We start from the raw sequence: 18,944 nt of genomic DNA on the forward strand, positions 1-18,944 counted from the left end.
TTAACTCACATAGAGCTCTTTAGATCCTTCAAATCCTAGCTTACTTTTTTTTCAGAGTTATTAATTTAAATATCGGATAGATTTTAAACGAATATATCCTCAATATATAAATTTTTAGGATCCTTTTCCAAATCACTCATCTATCAAGATTATGATAGATTCGGACTGAAATCAAGATAAGCTTCGAATCCTCGGCATCACCAACTACCAAATTCTGCTTTAATAATTTATAATTTGACTAATTTTGTCAAACGTTGTATTTGTTATTGCTTTCTTTTTTTTCTCATCACTAATCATTCCGCTCGATCCGGAACGAAATCCCGGCCCGGGCCGGGTTCAATTGCTTAATCGTTGTCCCTCCCCGGACCGGGTCCGGATCTGGGATGAGCTCGTACCCGGATCCGGATTTCCCCAAGATGGTGACAGATCGGATGCGGCCATTGCTCGGAATTTATAGCTCCAATAGGGGGGCGAAGAAGAGACATTGCCCTCTCCGGCGTCATGGCTTCGTCGTCGCCACCGCCTGCGCAGGCCCCCGTTCTCTCGCCGCCGAACCCCCCTCGGCCCCAGCAACACCCCCAGCCTCTGCCTGTCGCCGCCGTCAAATCCGAGGTTCCGGTTGCCGAGCCCCGAGATCCCCCCGCCTCAGTCAGTTCCATCCCGCTGGAACCGTCTCCCGCTGCGGTTGCCGCCTCGTACACCATCACCATCCCCAGCTGCTCCGGTCTGTCGACAACCAACCAAAGCCCTAGCTTTCACCTTCCACATGGTGGCTCTTCTGCCCCCAAAAACTCTAACTTGGTTCGTTTCCTCTTCGCCTAGGGTGGTTCTCTTGGGACCAGATCCACGACACCGAGCGCAGGGTCCTATCGGAGTTCTTCGACGGGAAGTCGGCTTCCAAGAACCCCGGGGTGTACAAGTACTACAGGGACTCGATTATTAGACGGTTCAGGGGGAACCCGTCGAGGAAGATCACGTTCACCGACGCCCGGCGGGGGTTGGTCGGGGATGTCGGGTCGATCCGTAGGGTGTTTGATTTCCTAGAAGAGTGGGGCCTGATCAACTACACGCCCTCGGCCAAGCCGAGCGCGAAGAAGGGGGAAATGGGCGATGATTCGGAGAAGAAGGAAACTCCTAGGAGGATCTGTTCCCATTGCAAATCCTCTTGTAACATGGCATGCTTCACCACGGATAAGGTATGCTGATTGATCACCAAGACCGAGGACCTTTCATTTGTACTCTTTCTAATACTTAGTTGGACGAGGACTATGATAGGACCCTAGCAGGGTTGGGTCATATTCAATCAAGAAGCAATTAATAAAACCTTGTGAGATTGTAATAAACCCTACCTAGCCGACTCTATCCTATAAAGAAGAGTGGCTAGGGTTTATATTTGGACCTTTGGGCTTTCTAGCTGTTGCCCCTTTTTACTAGGCTGGTTGGTTAGGGTTGATGGCAAAAGGGGTAACTCACTTAGGAAGCAGCTCTTAGGGCTTGGGTTTAGAGCCCTATATAAGTATGTAACCTCCATCTCTTTGAAAACAAGATTCATCTACAATTGCAATCATTTGGCCGACTTCTAGGAGGGTGGAACCCTTATAGCGTTCCAAGGATTGATCCCCTTCAAAGATCAATTTACATAGAATTCCTTTGGGGTTCTATCATCTGGTATCAGAGCAGCGATCTTGTTGCTTTTGCTGCCACCTTTGTCTTTCACCGCCAGCCAAGCAATTCTCATAATTGCTCTTGATGTCGTCATCTCCATCGTCAATCTATTACCATCATAGCCCTTAAACTTCACCAAATCATACCCTCAAACCGCACCTAAAACAGTCACAAAACAAGCCTAAACCGCAGCCCACGTCTACTAATCCACTAACCTGTTCGACCACCATTTCTCTCAATCGATACATGCCTTTAACCCGACAACAAAAGAGGGATCTTAACATTACAGATTTTGGGGCATATACTATGATATCTGAGGAGGCAATCAATACTAAATTCGAAGCCTTTAAGACACGAATGGAACATAAGATTCAGACTCTCTTTACCGAACTCAGTTTGGGCCGACCATCAAGCCCGAAGAAATCACATCAAAGAGAGAGCTCTGACCGAAGAGATGATTTCCAAGAGAGGGGAGGCTCTATGATCGATCCCTACTATCCACGCATGAGGGTGGACTTACCTAGATGGGAAGGAGACCCAATTGGTTGGATCTCACGTGCGGAGCGATATTTTCGGTACCACAAAATCGTGGACGCATTTATGGTGGAAATTGCGGCTATACATCTTGAAGGGGATGCCGTACAGTGGTTTGACTGGTTTGAACACACTCATAGAGTCCTCTTATGGCGACAATTTAAAGAAGGACTATTGATCCGCTTCAGACCAACCGATTACGAGAACATTGACGGACAACTAGCAAAGATTCGACATACTTTCATCATTCAGGAGTAACAAACCATGTTTGAAAGGTTATCTAATCAAATTCGTGATTGATATGAAAAACAACTATTGGAGACCTTTATTGGAGATCTGGGGAGAAGTTAAAGCACGACAACCGTACACGCTTATGGCATCCATCTCTTTTGCATGACTTCAAGAGGAGCGATTGAACCATGAAGTCCGGAGGACTAGGGTCGCTCCACGACCAGCAATACCAAAGCCCTCAGCCCCCCTACCGTCAACCGAGCCCCTGCACCAAAAAGGTTGACAAGAGAAGAGCTTCGGGAGCGATCTGCGAAGGGGTTATGTTGGCATTATGACGAGCTGTGGAGCCGCAAGTATCGTTGTAAAAAAGGAAGACTTATTGTTATTGAACCAGTAGAAGAAGAGGTCATTGAATATCCAGAAGAGAGCCTTGAACATAAAGAAGATGCGGAAGAAGAGCCACAACCGACTGACTTTATGGTATATGCGCTAGCCGGCTACTCAAACCCATAAATGATGAAAGTTGGAGGCCTTCTCAAATAACAACCAATCACTGTTCTCATCGACACGGGCACCATTAATAACTTCATAAACAGTAAGGTTGCTGCTCGGATGACTCTCCACATCGAAGGTTGCAGCAAGCTCGACGTAAAGGTCGCCGACGATAGAATCCTAAAGTGCGACTAAAGATGTTCGCAGGTGAAACTATTACTGCAGGACCAAGAAATTATCATCGACTTCTTCCTCCGACCAATTGATGACTATGAGGCCGTGCTTGGCATAAAATGACTGACAACGCTAGGTGATGTCTCTTGGAATTTTTTTAAATTAATTATGAAATTATATTGCAAAGGCAAACAGATCATCCTACGTGGGAAGCGCGGAAGCAACGTAACCACCGTTTTGACCCAACGAATTGTCACGAACGGTCGTCGCGCACCCGCAACAACTCCGTTCAACGAACCGTTCGTCGCTCTCATCTACATGTACAGTTACTTGGCAGCCTGTTTTGCCTTGGTTTTGAGTCATTTTGCTTGTAAAAATGTAAGTTCGAACAAGCTACAGTGTTACAAAGCGATCGCTCACCAAACCGAGCAAAACAGCCCAAAACAGCTCCGTTTTCGTGTGCCGCGGGCTGATTTCTGGAATCTGCCTCCGCTCACCAAAACGTCAGCCATCTCAGCCCCTTGGAACCCCTCGGGTGGCACAGGGCTGGATGGGGCTTCGGTATAGTACCGGGCGTTGAACACTCATTCGCAAGTTCGCACGTTGCCTTGACGGGAACTTGTTGTCGCGCCCGGGACTCGGTGAGCAGCTGTTTGTGGGCTTGCAACTGTTCGTTCAACCTTCTAAAGCCCTTGTTTTCCCCCTCTCCCTCTTTTCTCTTGTGCACGCAAGGTGCTCGCTGAATTGCTTGTAAAGCTTCCCCTCTTTTCGCGAGACGTCGGGACTTGTCCGTCGCTCGTTCTTTCGAACTAATTAACTTTCTTTTTTACAGGTCCTTCGGGACCTGCGAGAGGTTACGAGTGGGCTGATCTTTGCGGAGCAATATCGCAAGGGCGAAGCGTGACTTAGGCAACGCAAGCTAAGTTCGCGTCTTGGCCGCAAGAGTGCCTCACGCCTTAGGCAATTCCAGCTAAGGCCGTGACATTGTGGTATCAGAGCGGGCAAGCACTTCGAGCGAGCAGGGAAGGAACTTCGCAACTTCGCCATGGCAAAGCATCGTGGCGAATCCAGCAAGACGGGGCAAGCCGGACCCTTGCCCCAAGCAGCCGCAGGTGGGCTGCATGTGCACACTCGCTCTCATGCTGTTGGAGCCGCTCAAGAGGAGCGCGACAACGAACATGATGAGCGAGAAGTTGGCTACTCTCTACGAGCAGAGGAGGCGTAATCTGGAGCGCCAACTGGGAAAAAGAGTCACAAGGAGAGACTCACAACGGCGGAAACCCGCCTGGATGTTCTTGAAACGAGTGTGGAGGAACTCTACAATGGTCAACAAAGGCTTGTTGGGGTAGAGAGCTCGCAAGAGGAAGCGGAGTCCAGGATCGACAAGGTCGAGGCCCTAGTCGACCGACTGTCTGATGACACCAAAGACTCCGTGCAACACTTACAGGATGTCGTGGCGGAACTCACTTCAAAGGTGGCCATGCTCACACGGGCACTAAATGTGGGAGGAAGCAACACCCGCGTTGCACCACCACAAAACTTGAGGGCACCTGAGCCTCATGGTTATGGAGGGGCCAGAGATGTCAAAGAGTTCGAGAATTTTCTGTTCGACATGGAACAATACCAAAGTTTCTATAGCAACAATGTATCTGAACGGAGATGCGAAACTTTGGTGGTGAACCCGTTGGGAGGAGATCCAACAAGGTCGGTGTCGGGTTGACACATGGGAAGACTTGAAGCGGGAGTTGAGAACTCAGTTCCTACCTGAGAACACGGAGTTTGTCGCAAGAAGAAAGTTGTGACAACTTCGCCAGAGTTGCACCATTCGAGACTATTGTGAAACAATTTTCTGCACTAATGCTGGACATACAGGACATGTCCGAGAAGGGCAAGTTGTTCAGCTTCCTCGATGGTTTGAAGCCATGGGCTCAACAGGAACTAAATCGAAGGAATGTCACCGATGTGGTCGGGGCAATTGCTGCTGCAGAAAGGCTCATCGACTTTGTTTCCTCTGAAGACCCAGGGAGAAGGAAATAATCTTCAGGTAATCGCCCTCCAAAACACTCTCGAGGGAAGGAGCTCGGGGGCGAACAAAAGAAGAAGAGTTCCCACAAGGGGCCAAGCCCGAAAGGCAAGGCTCCGAAACTTGGCGGATGCTTCTTGTGTGGAGGGCCATACATGGTGAGGGAGTGCCCACAAAAACAGGCACTCAATGCGCTAACAGCTTCCATCCACCCTCCCAAATCGGACAAGGGCAAGGCTATCGCCCTTAGTTCGAGTAGTTCTGAAGCCAGCAGCGACGATGAGGAGTCGCAAGGACCCCGGATGGGAGCCATGCGTTTGTTGAACGCCCTACGTGGTCAAGTGGGGGAGAACCCGAAGACAAGGCAACAAAAAGCAGGAAGTGGCGAGCTAATGTATGTTGATATCAAGCTCAATGGCCAAACAACTCGTGCAATGGTGGACACGGGCGTTACCCACAACTTTATAGCCGATCGAGAAGCAAAGCAACTTGGGTTGATCTTGGAGAAGAGCCCAAGTCGAATGAAGGCGGTGAACTCGGAGGCCAAGCGAATCTTCGGGTTGGCGAAGGGAGTCCCCATCAAAATCGGGACATGGAGCGGGAACACCAACATGATGGCAGTGCCATTGGATGACTTCCAAGTGATTACAACTCGTGCAATGGTGGACATAGGCGTTACCCACAACTTTATAGCCGATCGAGAAGCAAAGCAACTTGGGTTGATCTTGGAGAAGAGCCCAAGTCGAATGAAGGCGGTGAACTCGGAGGCCAAGCGAATCTTCGGGTTGGCGAAGGGAGTCCCATTAAAATCGGGACATGGAGCGGGAACACCAACATGATGGCAGTGCCATTGGATGACTTCCAAGTGATTCTTGGAATGAAGTTTATGCACGCAGCGAAGTTGGTGCCAATGCCGTTCTTGAACTCCCTATGTATGATGGGAGGCGACGATCCCTGCGTGGTTCCTGTCTCTCGGAGAGGAACCAAGGAAACGCAACATATATCGGCGTTGCAACTAAAGAAAGGGGTGCAAAAAGGTGAATTAACCTTCATGGCTGCGATGAAGCTAGAGCCACTTGACGAGAAGGCCATTCAAGAACCTGCTGTGGTGGCGAACGTCCTGAAAGAGTTCAATGACGTTATGCCACCCGAGTTACCGAAGACTCTTCCACCACGCAGGGGCGTGGTTCATAACATCGAGCTGGAGCCAGGAGTGAAGCCTCCAGCGAGACCACCCTACCGCATGTCCCCGCCAGAGTTGGCAGAACTTAGGAAGCAGTTAGGTGAACTGCTAAGCGGTGGTCTCATCCGCAGCTCTAAAGCATCTTTCGGAGCTCCAGTTCTCTTCCAGAAGAAACAAGATGGGAGCCTCCGATTATGCGTCGACTACCGAGCCCTTAACAAAGTGACAGTGAAGAACAAGTATCTCATCCCGCTCATCGCGGACTTGTTCGACCAGTTGGGCAAAGCTAAGTATTTCTAGAAGCTCGACCTTCGGTCGGGGTATTGGCAGGTACGTGTTGCTGAAGGCGACGAATCGAAGACTACCTATGTGACCAGGTATGGAGCGTTTGAGTTCTTAGTGATGCCTTTCGGCTTAACCAATGCTCCGGGCACGTTCTGCACTCTTATGAACCAGCTATTCAAGGAGTATTTGGATAAGTTCGTGGTCGTCTATTTGGACGATATCGTCGTCTACAATCAAACGCTCGAGGAGCACGTCAAACACCTTCGGACAATTTTCAAGGTTCTCAGGGAGAACACTTTGTTCGTGAAAAGGGAGAAATGCTACTTTGCTCAAACTGAGATCTTATTCTTGGGGCATCGAATCGGTGATGGCTCCATTCGGATGGATAAGTCGAAGGTGCAAGCGGTTGCGGAATGGCGAACTCCAAAGAAGGTGCCAGAGTTGAGATCCTTCCTTGGTTTCGTCAACTACTATCGACGCTTCATAGCGAGGTACTCGAAGCGTGCAACTCCACTGACGAAGTTACTAAAGAAAGAGCAGCCTTGGAAGTGGTCTGATAAATGTGAAATAGCATTCCAAGATATGAAAGCTGCCGTTATGGAAGAACCAGTGCTCAAATTTCCAGACTATGGAGAGCCTTTTGAAGTTCATACAGATGCTTTGGACTTCGCTATTGGGGGAGTACTCATGTAGGAGGGTCATCCGGTGGCCTACGAGAGCCGCAAACTCAACGAGACCGAGCGGCGTTATCCAGTGCATGAGAAGGAGATGACAGCGGTGATCCACTGTCTACGAGTTTGGCGACACTATCTCCTCGAATCGCGATTTGTGCTGAGGACGGACAACATCGCTCTGAGCTATTTCTAAACTCAGAAGAAGCTCTCCCTAAAGCAGGCACGATGGTAGGACTTCCTGGCTGAATTTGATATGGCAATGGAGTATAAGCCTGAGAAGGTAAATGTCGTGACCGATGCATTGAGTCGGAAAGTGGAGCGTGTGAATGCCGCACAATTGGAGGGCGGAGGCCAAGCAAGTTAATTGTACTCCAACTTCCTTTCCAAGATCAGGGATGGACTGTATAGTGACCCCCAGGTAGTTATCTTGATGTAGCTCATCAAAGAAGGCAAGGTACAACGATTTTGGGTCCAGGAGGGACTCGTTTACACAAAAGGGAATAGGGTTTATGTTCCCCGAGTGGACAATTTGAGGCGTGAACTCTTAAAAGAGTGTCACGATTCCCTTTGGACTGGACACCCAAGCATTCACAGAATGTTGGCTCTCGTGGAGAGGGCCTTCTACTGGCCGAAGATGAGGACTGATGTGGAGGAATATGTTTGAACATGCCTTACTTGCCAACAAGACAAGGTGGAGCAGCGGAAGCCGGTGGGACTTTTGGAGCCATTGCCCGTACCAGAAACGTTGTGGGAGAGCATTTCCTTGGACTTCATATCAAGCTTGCCACTTGTAGGGAGACTCGGATCGATACTCGTGGTGGTCGATCGGTTTTCAAAGTATGCAACTTTCATTGCTGCTCTCCTACACTGTTCAGTGGAGGAGGCGACCAAGCTGATAATGAAGGATGTGGTGAAGTATTGGGGAGTCCCGCACAATATCATTAGTGATCGAGACGCTTGGTTCTTAGGACGATTCTGGACCGAGCTATTCAAATTGTTGGGGTCAAAGTTATACTTCTCTATAAGCCTCCACCCTCAGACGGATGGCCAGACTGAAAGGATAAACTCGCTCCTGGAACAATATCTTCGGCACTACGTGAGTGCCAACCAACGAGATTGGGTGAAGCTATTGGACATTGCCCAATTCTCCTACAACTTGCAGCGGAGCTCTGCATCCAACAAGAGCCCCTTCGAGATCATTACTGGACAACAACCGTCGACTCCGCACACCATGGCCATTGGGTATACTGGGAGTAGTCCGTCAGCCTACCATTTCGCAAAGGAGTGGCATCGAAATGCAGATATTACGCGGGCTTACTTGGAGAAGGCAGCAAAAAGGATGAAGAAGTGGGCAGACTTAGGAAGGCGACTGCAAGAGTTCAAAGTTGGCGATTTGGTGTTGGTAAAGCTCCAACCAGCATCACTCCAATTCTTTAGGAACAAAGTCCACAAAGGATTGGTGCGCAAGTATGAAGGGCCCTTCCCAATTATCAGCAGGGTAGGCAATGTCTCTTACAAGTTGCAGCTATCGGCGTGGTTCAAAATTCACAACGTTCTTCACGCCAGCAACCTAAAAGCCTACCACTCAGATCCGCAAGATGCTTCCTGAAGTGTTCCAACTCGGCTACCTCCCATCACAGCCTCCTACGAGAAGCGAGTTGAAACCATTCTAGCGGACCGCAAGATAAAGCTACATAACGGAGCTGAGCAGACAGAATACTTGGTGAAGTGGCGAAAGCTTCCCTGAACTGAAGCTAGTTGGGAGCCTGAAGACGCCCTGCGACATGAAGAAGAAATTATCAACAACTACCAACAAGCGTCGACGAGGGCGTCGACAGTTTAAGTGGGGGAGAATGTCACAAACGGTCGTCGTGCACCCGCAACAACTCCGTTCAACGAACCGTTCGTCGCTCTCATCTACATGTACAGTTACTTGGCAGCCTGTTTTGCCTTGGTTTTGAGTCATTTTGCTTGTAAAAATGCAAGTTCGAACAAGCTGCAGCGTTACAAAGCGACCGCTCACTGAACCGAGCAAAACAGCCCCAAAACAACCCAAAACAGCTCCGTTTTCGTGTGCCACGGGCTGATTTATGGAATCTGCCTCCGCTCACGAAAATGTCAGCCATCTCAGCCCCTTGGAACCCCCCGGGTGGCACAGGGCTGGATGGGGCTTCGGTATAGTACCGGGCGTTGAACACTCATTCGCAAGTTCGCACGTTGCCTTGACGGGAACTTGTTGTCGCGCCCGAGACTCGGTGAGCAGCTGTTTGTGGGCTTGCAGTTGTTCGTTCAACCTTCTAAAGCCCTTGTTTTCCGCCTCTCCCTCTTTTCTCTTGTGCACGCAAGGTGCTCGCTGAATTGCTTGTAAAGCTTCCCCTCTTTTCGCGAGACGTCGGGACTTGTCCGTCACTCGTTCTTTCGAACTAATCAACTTTCTTTTTTACAGGTCCTTCAGGACCTGCGAGAGGTTACGAGTGGGCTGATCTTTGCGGAGCAATATCGCAAGGGCGAAGCGCGACTTAGGCAACGCAAGCTAAGTTCGCGTCTTGGCCGCAAGGGTGCCTCACGCCTTAGGCAATTCCAACTAAGGCCGTGACAGAATGGAGAACGTTTTACACAAGACAAATGGTGGCTTTTTGATGCATCTCCAGCAGCAACCAGAGGGGAAGAAAATAGAAATTGAAGATTAAAATCTCGCCCAATTGCTTTATGAATTTGTCGACATTTTTACTGATCCGCGTGGTCTTCTTTCTACTCGACAACATGACCATCATATTCCAATTCTTCCGGGCAAGCCACTAGCGAACATTCGGTTGTACCGTTATCCTCACCTCCAAAAGGATGAAATTGAAAAGATTGTAAAGGAGATGCTTGAAACAAGGGTGATTCGGTTAAGTTGCAGCCCCTATTCCTCCCCGGTGCTACTTGTACGCAAGAAGGACGGAACTTGACGGATGTGCATCGACTACCGAACTTGACGGATGTACCCAATACTAGTGATGGATGAACTTCTTGATGAGTTAAAAGGATCTCGAGTCTTCACGAAGTTGGACGTCCGATCCGGTTACCACCAAATTCGGGTATGTGAAGACGACATTCCAAAAACTGCATTCCGCACACATAACGACCATTATAAATTCTTGGTAATGCCTTTTGGACTCACTAATGCTCCTTCAACCTTCTAAAGTCTCATGAACAATATTTTTCGGAGCTTTCTTCGTAAATTTGTGCTGGTATTTTTTGATTATATTCTCATTTATAGCCCTTCTCTTGAGACTCACTTTCAGCATTTGTGGGTTGTTTTGACGATCCTTCGGAAGAATACTCTTTTTGTTAAGTAGTCAAAATGTAACTTTCTCCATAAAAAAGTAGAGTACCTTAGGCACATAATATCAGAAGGAGTGGCGGTAGACCCAACAAAAATTGAAGCAATGTAAGGTTGGCTGAAACCTACAAACGTGAAATTACTACGCGGGTTCCTTGGACTAACGAGCTACTACCAAAAATTTGTGAAGGACTATGGGAAGATCAGTGCACCTCTCACTTCTCTATTGAAAAAAGACGTCTTCCAATGGTCGGGCAAAGCCTCCGCTGCCTTCGACGAACTTAAGGCAGCCATGACGAGACCGATGCTAGCGCTACTAGATTTCAGTCGACCCTTCATCATTGAGGCCGATGCATCTGGAGTCGGAATTGGAGTCGTTCTCATGCAAGATGGTCGATCGCTCGCATACACCAGCAAGGTATTGTCTCCCTCCTATAAAAAAAATGTCAATATATGATAAGGAGATGCTCGCCATTGTGCACGCAATAACGAGGTGGAGACCTTACCTGATCGGCCGGCGATTTCAAATTAAAACCGACCATAGAAGCCTTAAGTACTTTTTGGAGCAAAAGATATCATCCCCTGAGCAACAAAAATGGGTAACCAAACTTCTAGGATTTTATTATGAAATTATTTACAAAAAGAGAAAAGAAAACGTTGTTGCAGATGCACTCTCAGGGCTAGCTGAGCAAGCTAAATTTTTAACCATCTCCCTTCCTACCACCGGCTTCCTCGAGGACATTAGGGAGGAATGAAAGAAGGATCCAGAGATCAGCAACATCATAAAAAACTCGGTGGAGGATCCAAGCGCAATAGCCCACTACACTTGGGATTTGAAGGATCTACGCTACAAAGGTCGCATTGCGCTTATACTCGACTCCCCTTATATTAAAATCATCTTGCACGAAATGCACTTCACACCTTCAACAGGGCACTCCGGGTTTCTAAGAACCTACAAAAGAGTGAAGCAAAATTTTTATCGGAGAGGGATGAAAAAAATTATTTCTGAATATGTGGCACAATGTGAAGTATGTCAACAACACAAGGGTGAAACAGTGGCAAGTCCAGGGAAGCTACAACCACTACCCATACCGGACTCGATGTGGACTGACATCTCCATGGACTTCATCGCAGGTTTGCCACCTTCCAAAGTTAAAAGCACAATTCTCGTGGTGGTTGATCGACTTACGAAATATGCTCATTTTTGTGCTGTGCGAAATCCCTACACTGTTGCTAGTATTGCCTAGATTTTTATAGAAAATATTGTTAAACTGCATGGGATGCCAAGGTCCATTGTAAGTGATCGTGACAGGATCTTCACTAGTAAATTTTGGACTGAGTTGTTTCAGTTACAGAGCACCAAACTCAAGATGAGCATAGCATATCATCAACAAACTGACGGCCAAATAGAGGTGGTGAATAGGTGTTTAGAGACGTACCTTCGGTGTTTCGCTAGTGACCGGCCAAAGGAGTGGGCAAAATGGCTTTCCTGGGCCGAATGATGGTATAATACTACATATCATTCATCTACAAAATGTGCCCCATATGAAGCACTGTATGGTCGATCGACCCTTGTGATTCTAAAATATATAATTGGCTTTGCTAAGGTAGATCAGGTCGACCAAGATTTAATTGACAGGGAAAAACTCCTACAGCTGGTAAAGGATAATCTTTCTTCTGCTCAAGTCAGAATGAAGCAGCAAGTCGACACACGACGAAGCGAAAGAGAATTTTCAATAGGAGATTGGGTTTATCTTCGCCTACAGTCATACTAGCAACTCTCCATCAACACACGAGCCTAAATGAAGCTATCCCCACGTTTTTATGGGCCCTATCAGATCACAAAGCGTATTGGAGTCGTGGTGTACAGACTTAAATTGCTTGAGGATGCCAAAATTCACCTTGTCTTCCATGTGTCATGCCTGAAGCCCAAGTTAGGAGAACACGAGTCACCCCAAATCCAACTACCTAACACCATTAAGGATGGAGTTATTCAAGCTCAACCACAAGCCATCCTCGACCACAGGATCTTGATGCATCGTCGACGTCCCTCTACTGAAGTACTAGTGCATTGGAATAATTTACCACTTGAAGACACCACATGAGAATCATATGAAGAGCTGAAGACCCGATTCCCTGAGTTCATGGAACCTTAGCCTTGAGGATAAGGCTGATTTGGAGAGGGCGGGTTTGATAAGACCCTAGCAGGGTTGGGTCCTACTCAACCAAGAAGCAGCTAATAAAACCTTGTGAGATTGTAATAAACCCCACCTAGTCGCCTCTATCCTATAAAGAAGAGTGGCTAGGATTTATATTTGGGCCTTTGGGCTTCCTAGCCGCTGCCCCCTTTTACTGGGCTGGTTGATTAGGGTTGAGGGCAAAAGGGGTGACTCACTTAGGAAGCAGCCCCTATGGCTAGGGTTTGGAATCCTATATAAGCATGTAGCCTCCATCTCTTTGAAAATAAGGTTCATCTACAATTGCAACCATTTGGCCGACTTCTAGGAGGGTGGAACCCCTATAGCGTTCCAAGGGTTGATCCCCCTCAAAGATCAATTTACATAGAATTCCTCTGGGATTTATCAGACTATACCAACTGGTTCTCACTATGCAGGCTTTTTTTGCATATGATTAACTTCGAATATGAACTTAGCAACAGTTGAGTTTAAGAACTTTGATGTGTGTATATCGAAAGTTTCTAATGCCATTGATTTTAGATAATTAATTCTATTGTCTGTTTTCTTAGAGCATGGTTGCTCATTGCCACAGGGGTTCTTTCTCCTCTCTTTTCTTTTTTTTTCCCTTGTGGGGGATGAAGTTGAATGGGTAGATCTTAGGTATTTGAATGCTTTAAATTTCATATTCCAATATAATGAATTGAGTAAAAACTCATCAAAATTCTGAATCCATATTCCTTCCTGTCCGTTTCATAGGCTGAGTTAGTATTGTTAGAACTTAGAACTCAATTTGTTGTTCAAAAAGTATATAAACGTTGATGTCTCTTGGTAGGTGTGAATATGTCTCGTCATATTTCTACAAATGAATACATTATCACCATCCCAGTATTTCATTTTGAAGATATGCTTATTTCACTTGGCTTAGATTTGGGCATCTACAACCTTGTCCCTGTACTTACATAACTCCGTAATGTTTGGATGTCTTGATCTTTTCATCACTTAGGTAGCAGATCTTGAACTGCTGAGTATAAGGACATCTGAATCCTTTTCCCTGTACAGCTGTACTTGCATTTTAATTCTTAGACGTCCAATATTTGATCAACACTCTTCATCAAGTAATGTTTGTTCCTTCAAAAGGGCACTATTTACAGCATGGACCAGCTATTACACCAAATATCAAAGTATTCATGATTTCTAATGTATGCTTCGTGTGGCCTTTAAGATCAGGGCCATGTTAAAGTTAATCACATTTCAGAATATTCTCATTGAATCCGTTGTTTTTTCCACCAATAAAATTTCTGGAATTAAAACAAAATTTGTATGTATAGATAAGGTAGGACTGGTTTTCTTGGCCTCTTGAAAAATAACAAAGCTTAAGTCAGAGTGCATAATTGACTCTGCATCTGTCCAAAAATCTTTTATGATAAAACCAGTCAATGTTCCATGATGACCTACAAGTGTGGGATTCCATCTAAGCAATGCAGGAAAATATTGGGTGATGAGTTAAGATGAAATTTAAGGTCAGAAAAGTCTAGGAATTGAAACATTGGGGCACGTAATAAAAAATTAGCATCCATTTTATTGGAACAAAGAAGAATAGCACAAGGAAAAAAAAAGGAGGAGAACATGAGGTCATTAATTAGGAACAGAGAAGAATAAAACAATGAAGGATGCAGTTTTTGGCTGCCTATGGTCATCATTAATCAGGAAAGGAGCTGGTATATATCCATACGCAAATGGATCCATGACTTCAATTTGTGTGAATATTTTTACAGTGAACTGATTATCAGAATTTTATATTTATATAAAACTTTTGATGCACAAATTGGAATGGCTGCATTGTCTATATTATATTTAGGTATTCAGTTTTCACTTGTTAGTGCAAGAAGAAATTAATCTTTACTATTGTGCTAAATTTTGCTATATCCAGGCAGATATTATCCTATGTGCACGATGCTTTGTTCGCGGTGACTATAGGCCTGGCCTCAGTTCAACAGATTTCAAAAGGGTTGATATCACTGAAGAAACAAAGGCAGATTGGACAGACAAGGAGACTATTCACCTACTTGAAGCCATTTTGCAGTATGGTGATGATTGGAAGAAGGTGGCAGAGCATGTTGGTACCAAATCAGAGATAGACTGTGTTGCTAGATTCATCAAGTTACCCTTTGGAGAACAGTTTTTGGGGCCTGAAGAAGTTGGTGAATATGGTAAGCCACACCAGAAAAATGACAAGGTAGTAACTGTACCTGAAGGGGAGAATGTTCCAGAGCAGAGTCTTTCGAAGCGGATGCGTCTCACACCACTAGCTGATGCAAGCAATCCAATCATGGCCCAGGTTTGCATGTCAACTTTGATGGAGGATCTTTTTTGTTTAACGAACTCGCATATTCGTATGCATACAGATAATAGCTAATATGTGCATTCAGGATCCAGTTTGAAATTATTCAGCTCAATGCTTATGAAAAATTTTCAGAGCATAAAGTAATTGGTGCTTACTAATTCTTCGGATTTCACTTTTCCTGTTTGTTCCTAAACTCACATCCATTTTGCATTTTCAGGTTGCTTTCTTATCTGCAATGGTGGGTTCAGATGTTGCCAAAGCTGTGGCTCAAGCTGCCATTTCATCATTGCATAAAGTGGACATAACTGGTGGCATCAGTGCAAGTGATGATAGGCTTCAGTCTGCTGCCTCCAATGGAGCAAAGGAAGAAGGTACAAGCTGTATCTAGTGAGGTTTTGATTATTATTCTTTTATTGCGTTTTGGTAGACTGGGAGCTGTTTTTTAGCAAGTCCAAAATTCTGTTCATTGAATTTTGAGATCATGATAGTTGTTATGATAATATGAAGAGTATGATGATGTCCTTTTCTCAAATGCAAAATTCTGGTGCTTTATCTAATTTTGAGATCATGATACTTATTGTGATGGCATGAACAGTTTGATGCCCTTTATTTGTTTCAAGGGAATTTGATGTTTTTTTTTTGTAACTTTGGCGGTATTAACTGATACTGTTAATTAGCTTACCCTGATAATGAAGTAATATCATGCAGTTTTTACTTTGTATATATGAGAACTCCTCAATATTTCAATAAATCATTGGATCATAACTCAATTATGCATTGTGACATTCATGTGGGCCTTCTGAGTATGCTGTTTTGCTGTTGCAGTCTCATTTGAGAATCTTATCAGTTCTCCTATTTGTTAAAGGCTACAGAATTAAACTTTCTTCCTATGTAGAAGCTGTTGCTGCTTCAAATGGTCAAACTTCTTCTGATGTACTCAATGAGGCTGTGGCACAGGCACAGTCTCAGCTTAAGAAGGAAGAGCAGGATGTAGAGCAATATCTATCTGACGTAGTGCAAGTTCAGGTAATCCAACATCAGGCTCAAGGTTTCTAGAGGACCTATTGTTTTGTTTTAGTTTGTTCGTCTTGTCCTGCTCCAACTAATAATGCTCAGTAAGATGATTTACATTTTTCTTGTTCAGATGAAGGAAATCCAGGATAAGATTGTACACTTTGAGGAGTTGGAATTGCTCTTGGAAAAAGAGAGGCTGCAGCTGAGGCACATGAAAGATCTTCTTTTTGCAGATCAGTTAGCCATCATGCAACATAAGATGCAGCTCTTGTCAAAAGGGAATGAGAAAGGGGAGAAGGTTAAGCAGACTAATCATGTTCCTTGATTGTGAAGCAAATCTTACATATTTTATATTATATGGTATCCAACCTCTCATCTCATTTTCTCCGGCAGTAGGATATCCAACTAGAGTTTCATTGTGAATCTGCAGTTCCTTGTTCCTTTTAGTGTTCTACTTACTAAATCTCTTTCTTTCCCCTTTTTATTTGCTTTGTCTCTCACTCATGGATCTCCTGCATCAGTTGCATGAACAGATCACTTGGTCCAGCAAATTTTCTCTTCCAGTGTCTTTGTTTTTTGAGGGGAAGGAGAACATCCATCTCTGTGATGAACATTTTCATTTGGATCAGATTTGCAGTGGCTTTAAGGCTTCATTTTGAGTAGGCACAAAAAAAACCCTATTCTCATGGAAAAAATCATAATGTTGTTTAAGACAACTGAAACTTATCACCAGCATCTAATGTTATTTCAAATCCAATGGTGAGTGAGTTACAAAGTAGTTGGTAACTTGAATCATAAAGAAATTATCTCAATTTTAAGTATAGTCTTTTTGCATGTATAGCGCTGTTGATTTTTTTTTGTTTTGCATAATGGCTCCTACAAAATGTCATTTGATTTACTTGAGGCAATTATTCAATCAAATAATATTGAACATATTTTTCATCTCTTCTTGAGAAATAAATAGGGTTTTTATTTTTTACAAAACTGTGATTAATTTCCTCCAACATCTCTGATTTTGAGGAATGTATGGAGAGAATTTTTTATTTTTAGTGAATAATGTTAACTGTGCCCTAAGATGGCAAAAAAAATAATTAAAAATTTAATTTTTCACTCTAATAAAAATAAAGTTTGATATTAATATCCTTTGAAATTTTATTTTTTGGGCACACATTAATTCTTTTTTTTTTCACTCATTGAAATCAAAAGTAACATCCATCTGCTCTTAAAACTTTAAACATCATAGAATATTGTTGAATCTTGAATTTTAAAAATAAAATCAATTGATGTGTTTGTGATTCATTCTGAGTAACGCAGGATTAGCTTCGATAAAGGCAAATTGATTGAAGTAGGAGGAATCAGATGTTGGGTCGGAGTTGAACATGTCCAAAGATTGGACATCGGGCTGGAGGATCGATCAACGTGTCGATAGAAGGATTTTGTATCGTGAGTTCGGGCATCGGGCCGAAGGGTCGGATATTGCGCTAAGGAGATCGAAAGTTGCGGGAGTTAACATGTCAATTGGGCAATACGTCGAAAGAGAGGACGATGCACCGAAGGATCGGACGAAGCGTCGGAAGAACCAATGACATGTCGGATAATATATAATTCGTACTTTATAATAATTTATTTATATCGAGTTAGTTTAGGTCTAATTGAGTCGGTATTTGGGTGAAACAATGCTAACTCAATTAGGGGCCAATTGATATCGTTAGACTAGGTGGTGGTACCTCATAGACAGTCTTATCGTGTCAAGTGGTGGTACTATCGCTAGACTAGAAGATGGTACCGCCTAGACACAATCTTCTAGATTGTGTTAAGCGGTGGTACTACCGCTAAACTGGGCGATGGTACCGCCCAGACATAGTCTTCTAGACTGTGTCATGCGGTGGCACTACCAGACTGGGCGGTGGTACCGCCAAAGTGTTAGTGTGTCAATCGGTAGTATCGCCAGATTGGGCGATGGTACCACCTAGTGTCAGACTGGCAAGCGATGCTACCGCCCAATACTAGCGATGGTACCGCTACCCCCGAAATCTCGGAGATTTGAATTTTGGGTTCACCTTTTGAAGTCATTTGGGGCCTATAAATATCTCACTCATCTCTGCTTAGTAAACACACGAACTGAGAACATAAATTGAAAACATTATTGTAATCTTGAGAGTTCCCCTCATCTTATCTAAAAGTGTAATTTCTATTTAAGGGAGGGTTGAGTGGTTGTAAATGTTATCTTCTAAACCAGTGAAAAGGAGAAAAGGGTTATAAGAGGGTACTTGATCTTCGCCTATTGAAGGAAGACCGTTAGTGGATGCCAATGGCCTCAACGAAGGAGGAATCGAGAGTGGACGTAGGTCACGATAATCGAACCACTATAAAACTCGGTTTGTATTTCTATTTTGCTTTTCATTATAGTTAATATTGCTTTAATTGCCTATTGCACTTATTCTAAGTCAAGCACGCCTTCAACATTTCCGACATGGGTTTTCATGAAATGAAAGTTTTTGAATCATTGAATTTTTTATCGAAGCACTAAGTATGAAGAGTTAGATTCACTTAAAAAGAAAAATGTATTAGATAAAATGATTTTGATTGAAATTACTTTATGTTTAATGAAATTATGCTTGATAATTTAATGATGCATGATGATTTGAAGTAATGATGATTTGATCTTGATGACTTTTGTGATAAATCTTATTTTTCGACTTTAAATGGTGATGCATGTTTTTGTTTAGCATAAAAGACAAAGACATACTTGTATGAAATAAATCACATAAATTGAAACACATAAAAAAGGAAATACATTATTCTTGAAAATATCTTTATCCC

At 44.4% G+C, this 18,944-nt stretch overlaps 1 protein-coding gene across 3 annotated transcripts; it reads left to right on the forward strand.

The window, feature by feature from the left end:
- Positions 1-470: 470 nt before the first annotated feature.
- On the forward strand, positions 471-16,774 carry LOC135584631 (SWI/SNF complex subunit SWI3B-like). 3 transcript variants are annotated; one of them, XM_065143827.1, is made up of 6 exons: positions 471-724; positions 823-1,196; positions 14,694-15,101; positions 15,325-15,478; positions 15,973-16,133; positions 16,252-16,774. In XM_065143827.1, exons 1-6 carry the CDS (start codon positions 502-504, stop codon positions 16,444-16,446), a joined length of 1,515 nt encoding a protein of 504 aa, XP_064999899.1. In that variant the 5' UTR covers positions 471-501; the 3' UTR covers positions 16,447-16,774. The 3 variants fall into 3 exon arrangements, with proteins under 3 accessions (XP_064999899.1, XP_064999900.1, XP_064999901.1); XM_065143828.1 differs by having other exon boundaries at positions 472-724; positions 16,003-16,133; XM_065143829.1 differs by lacking the exon at positions 16,252-16,774 and having other exon boundaries at positions 473-724; positions 15,933-16,057.
- The last annotated feature ends 2,170 nt before the right edge of the window (positions 16,775-18,944 follow it).

Source organism: Musa acuminata, chromosome BXJ3-3, assembly GCF_036884655.1.
Source record: "Musa acuminata AAA Group cultivar baxijiao chromosome BXJ3-3, Cavendish_Baxijiao_AAA, whole genome shotgun sequence".
Taxonomy (NCBI): domain Eukaryota; kingdom Viridiplantae; phylum Streptophyta; class Magnoliopsida; order Zingiberales; family Musaceae; genus Musa; species Musa acuminata.

Excerpts from the sequence above, each read along its gene's own strand:
- LOC135584631 (XM_065143827.1), top strand. The coding sequence starts at position 502 with ATGGCTTCGTCGTCGCCACCGCCTGCGCAGGCCCCCGTTCTCTCGCCG. Across the intron at positions 725-822 it reads CACCATCCCCAGCTGCTCCG|GGTGGTTCTCTTGGGACCAG; the intron begins GTCTGTCGACAA and ends CTCTTCGCCTAG. Across the intron at positions 15,479-15,972 it reads CAATGGAGCAAAGGAAGAAG|GCTACAGAATTAAACTTTCT; the intron begins GTACAAGCTGTA and ends TATTTGTTAAAG.